The following is a 5708-nucleotide window of genomic DNA, read 5'->3' as shown; positions in this document are numbered from 1 at the left end:
TACTTAACATAATATGTTTCATCATACTCATCAATTATTAAGCAATCCAATCGACTTAGTACCTTCGACCATTGTTGAGCTAATTCATAATCAACCTTCACCCTTAATCAATATTAATTTAGCCAATTGTGCACAGTTGCAATCTTAACCATTAATATTTTTCTTTAACATTGATTGGCGCTCTCACCTTTGTCATGGTATTTACAATTGATTTTAAAATATATTTAGATAGCTATTTGCTAATGTGTAAGCCATGTCAAAGTCTTTTCCAATGGATTAGTATTATAATCGGTGTTCCTTTATCGATGACAAGTCGGTGTTCATGGTAGCAATACTTAATATTCATAAATGATATTTTAGTATTATATTATTCATTATATTATTACATAGTATATTTACTATTATAATAATATTTATTTCTCATAATTTTTTTGAAAAAAGAGGGGTAAAAACTTTATTGAATAAGAGATCAAAGTAGTACAAAACAGAACAGGCCCTAAACCCCAGGGAACACTAGAAACCATAGAAAAACTGTAGAGGCAAAATCAACTCTCCCTAATTCCACTTACATCCTCTGACAATGTTCTCTCCAACTCTTGACGTAACTCACCTGGTAGCTGCTCCTACTCATCAATCCACCAACCATCTACATTTCCAGATGCCCACTTTGCCAAACTATCAGCTACCCTATTCCACTCCCTTGGAATATGGGTATAAGACACTGAATCCATCATAGAACTAACCTGTAAAATTTGTTGCACTATCAAAGACAAATCCCAACTAACATCCGAACACTTCCTCTCAAGTAGAAGATTCACAAGAACCTGAGAGTCAGATTCACAAATCACCTTGTACTACCCCAAAGCATATGCCCTCTGCAAAGCATAAAGAATAGCCAAACCTTCCATTCTATTAACAGTTCACATCCCTTTATTGACTGAGAATATAAAAACCACCCTTCCATAAGAGTCCCTGCCAATCCTACCTATACCAACAGGCCTTGGGTTTCCCCTAGATGAACCATCAGTATTAACTTTCAAAATGCCCTCCGGAGGGGACCTCCACTTCCCTATCCTTTGGACTTTATGTTTCACCCTTCTGCCTCTCCTAACACAGGCAGAGTCTAGAGAAATTCCTTGAATTCCAAACCTATCAACCATTACAGCATCATCCCTCTCGAGAGGCATCACCACCTCACTTTTAGCTAAGATTGTGTCCTGAATCATTCCCAAAATTCTAATCCAAACCTGCTGAATCCCTAAAGCTTCTCCCCAAAATATTCTCTGATTTCATTCCAGCCAAACTTGCCATAGCAAAAAGGTAGGACCAGTATACCAAACATCCTGCAAAAAGGAAGCCAAGGATGGGGGCCTCCTCGGTCTCAACCAAAAATCTATCAGAGAGGAGACGTGAATGCACGAGCGTTTCCAAACCTCCCACCATAAATGCCATAACTATAGAGTGAAAGAGCAATGGAATAATAAATGCATAGAGTCTTCTTCCCCACTACTACACAGGATACATCTCGACGGGCCAGAAAAACCCCTCTTCCGAATATTGTCCCATGTCAGGCACCTGTTCCAAGCCAAGGTCCAAATAAAGCAGTTACATTTTGACCAAGAAAATTGACTCCAAACTTTCTTCCACCAATGAACCTCCCCTCCCACCAGCTGCTGGGAGAGAAACTCCTGATAACCAAAGGAAATAGTATAAATGCCCTTAGGATTAGGGGACCAAGCCAACACATCCACACCCCTAAGGGCATTACAGTCTCACCCTAAAAGAATGAACTGGAGCTCAGCCTACTCCGCTTTTGAACCAAAAATAGGCCACTCCTCTGGATTCTTCCACCTTGCCTCCACCAGCTGACCCTGAGGGGAAAAGGATTTAAAGTCGCACACTCTTGACCATCTAGCATCACAGAAACTCTAAGCCAACCTATGCAAATGAGGATACTGAACAACCAAGGGAGGATACCCATCCCAAGCATCATGCTAGAACTGAGCCTCTGAGCCAATTTTGCAGATCCAGTGTAAGCCACCCTTAATGAATGTCGCTCCTTTCTTGAGAGTACTCCAAATCACAGAGCCTTTCCCACCCAAGCCATACTGAGGAATATCATTATGGGAGATCCCTGGAAGGTACTTCAGAGACAAAATCCTAGCCCAGACCTGTTCCTTTTCCACACACCAATGCCAATACAATTTAGTAGCCAGAGCAGTACCAGTCAGCACTAATTTTCGTAAGCCAAGACCACCAAACCGTTTTGGACTACAAACAACCTCCCATTTGACAAGACTCCACTTGGTTGAAGATAGATTACCAACCCATAAAAATTGTCTTGCTAAGGAATCCAATTCCCTAACAAAGCTCAATGGTGCCACCTGAACCATACTTCTATAGAGAGGAAGAGCTTGAACCACAGATTGAATCAGTTGAACCCGTCCCGCAAAGGATAGCAAGCGGTGAGTCCAATGAGTAACTTTGGCCCACAACTTATCAAGAATAACCTGCCATGATTCCTTAGAATGCCTACCACCAGAGATAGGAATGCTAAGGTAGAACATCGGAAGACTTCCAATTTGGAATCTGAGAATATAAATGATTCTTCTCTAAATAGAAGGTGGTGTATTAAATAAATAAATGGAAGATTTGTCCTCATTAATCATCTGATCTGAAGTAGCAAGATAAAAATCCAACACTCTGCATATATTAGAAGCCTCTCGAATGGTAACCATACCCATCAAGGTTGTATCATCCACAAACTGTAGGTGAGATTGCACAAGGAGACCTCCTCCCCATTGCCATCCATGAATAAAGCCCCCTTCCACATTATTTTTTATCAACCGGCCCAGACCTTCTGCCAAAAGAAGAAACAAATAAGGAGATAGGGGATCGCCCTACCGTAAACCTTGAGAAGCACCAAAGAGATTAGAGTGTTCCCCATTAATCAAGACTGAGAAAGAAGTTGAATTCACACAACTCAAAACCCACCAAATCCATTCCTCCTCAAAACCAAAGGCACCCAAAATCCTTTGGAGAAATGACCAACGGACTCTGTCATATGCCTTAGCCATGTCCAACTTAATGAACATAGCCTTGTCTTTAGAATTGGCCATAGAATGAATAGTCTCAATCACCACAACCACCCCATCCAGGATCTGGCACCCCATCACAAAGCCACTCTGTTCTTTAGAAACTAACTTGGGAAGCCACTTTTTTAACCTATTAGCTATCAGCTTAGATATAATTTTATAAATAACATTACATAGAGAGATAGGGAAAAATTGACTAATCCGATCAGCCCCTTCCTCCTTGGGGATGAGAGCAAGGAAAGTAGAATTCAGATTTTGAAGCATTTGCTTGTTTCTTTGGGATTCCTGAACAACTGCCAGTAAATCTATCTTGATAATATCCCAAAATTCCTGGAAGAACTCAATCGGAAAGCCGTCCGGATCTGGAGCTTTTCCTTTCTTCATTTGGAAAATAGTCCCCTCTAATTTTTCCAAAGAGATGGCACTCATAAGATTCTCTTTCATTTCCAAAGAGACTAAAGAAGGAATACAAGAAAGGACCTGGGCCTCTTCAACCGAGACCCCTTGTGAAACCTCCCTAAATAAAGACTCAAAATACTATATAGCTTCACTGAAAATATCCTGAGAAGAATAGAGCGTCTCTTCCCTAGCATTCACCAAGGTTGATATGGAGTTACCATGTTGTTTGGCCTTAACTGAATCGAAGAAGAAAGCAGTATTCTTATCACCTTCTTGAAGCCATACAATACGAGCTTTTTGTTTCCAGTAGATTTCCTCTCTCAGTTCCCACTCCTCCAAAGTTTTCAGAGCCCTAGCTTCCTCCTGCAACAAATAATCTGACACCCCCTCTTCCCTTAACAACCTGGTAATATCATTCAACTCAGCCTGGGCTACATATTTCTCTTGGAATATATTACCAAAGCAATACCTGTTCCATCTTTTAAGCTAAAATTTAACATATTGTAGGAGTTTAGCAAAGATATACATTGTTGTACCAAAGGCAGGTCTACCATCCTTCCACCACTCAGCAACATAGCCATATAGGTCAGGGTCCCTTAACCACATAAGCTGGAATTTAAAAGGTGGCTTCTGAGGCAACCGGTTGGAGGAAATAACTAACTTAATGGGCCAGTGATCTGACCCTCTCCAATCTAAAATCTCAAACCTGGATTACCATAATCCACCCACCCAAAAACAGGACACCATGAAGCGATCTAGTCTTTTCACAATGCAATTATCTTCTATTCTTCTATTATTCTAGGTGAACTAGCCATTACTAGGCTTGATATCAACGAGATTGAGTGCTGAAATGTTATCCCAAAGAAGCACAGAGGAGGGCTCAAGTCTTACGATACCCCCCCATTTTTCAGAGAGATCTAGAATAGCATTAAAATCTCCAGCAATAATCCATGGTAGATAAGGAAATAACCCACGAACAAAATGAATATTATTCCATGTAAGGATCTTACCTTGGAGCTCAATAGGGGCATAAACGTTGGAGAGAAGAACAGACTCTCCTGATTCGTAGCATAGAGAGACCAGGGAAATAGAAGATCTAAAGGATATCCACCACATAGGCTGGATCTTTCATGGGTTCTAGAGGCAAGCTACCCCCCCAGAAGATCCTTGCACTCCAATGCACTGACATTGACCATTCTTCCACAATTTAGGAGCTATACTCATCATACTCTCAATAGAAACTTTGGTCTCCTGAAGAAAAAGAACATCAGGAGAATGAATTCTAACCAATTATCAAATAGCTTTTTGTCTAGGGCCACTGTTCAAGCCCCTTGCATTCTATAAAATAATGATCATTTCTGGGAAGCTGAGAAATGAGAATCCAAGGTCTTGATAGCTCCTAACTCCACCAGATTCTCACCAATCATCTTAATCTTCTCCATGTCCTTCTTACGCCCACTTTTACCACTTTTCTCAGAAACCCCCTTCTTGCCATCCTTCTGAAGAATACCCAAGTGAGGAGAAGACTTGCCATGCTTATCCATATCCGAAACTACACTCCTTGTAGGAAGGGCCGCACCCCCTACATCTTGATCCCAACCAGCATTTATCCCCAGAGACACTTGAGCCCCTACCTGCCCATTAGTGACCATAGGCATAGCAGATTCAACCTATGGAGTAGGAGGAGGGTCGAAAGAGACAATCTCCTGATCAAGCTCCACAACCAATTGAGCCAAGCTACTAGATCTCAGAATAACTTCTTGCTGCCCCAGCTCATCTAGGACTTCAAATCTATTAAAGGTATCATCCTTCTGTCTTTCCAGCAAAGTCCTCTTTTGGCCTCTATTATGGTTGCGAGCCTTGACCTGTACAAAGCCCTCAGCATCCTTTTCCTCTCTTGAATTTGGCTTCTTCCCTTTATCAGCCCCAGGATTGTGACAAGGAGGGGGCGAAGGCTGTTGATCAACCAACTTGGCCTTCGGGCACCTACGTAGCAGGTGGCCATATTCATGACAAAGTCGACACCGGAAGGGAAGGGTCTCATAATCGAGTTGTTGCACCCAAGAATGTAAACCCGCACACAATTCAACTTCATCTGGCAATGGTCTACTCAAATCAAGCTCCACACAGATTCGAGAAAAAGTCATAACCCTTTTCCCAAGGGTTTGGGTTGAGGACCCAACTAGTTTCCCCAACATCGAAGCGAGCATATGG

At 41.7% G+C, this 5708-nt stretch overlaps 1 protein-coding gene across 1 annotated transcript; it reads right to left on the bottom strand.

Annotated features, from left to right (window-relative positions):
* Nucleotides 1–623: 623 nt before the first annotated feature.
* On the bottom strand, nucleotides 624–2567 carry LOC149538974 (uncharacterized). Its single transcript, XM_089802509.1, has 6 exons — nucleotides 2085–2567; nucleotides 1807–1871; nucleotides 1576–1688; nucleotides 1336–1454; nucleotides 957–1217; nucleotides 624–824 (listed from the first exon to the last, which is right to left on the bottom strand). Exons 1-6 carry the CDS (start codon nucleotides 2565–2567, stop codon nucleotides 624–626), a joined length of 1242 nt encoding a protein of 413 aa, XP_089658635.1.
* Nucleotides 2568–5708: the final 3141 nt, after the last annotated feature.

The sequence above is a fragment of the Cupressus sempervirens genome, chromosome 9 (assembly GCF_028749045.1).
Source record: "Cupressus sempervirens isolate cs-2001-9-10 chromosome 9, ASM2874904v1, whole genome shotgun sequence".
NCBI classification, from domain to species: Eukaryota; Viridiplantae; Streptophyta; class Pinopsida; order Cupressales; family Cupressaceae; genus Cupressus; species Cupressus sempervirens.
This window is presented reverse-complemented; position numbering and strand designations above follow the sequence as displayed.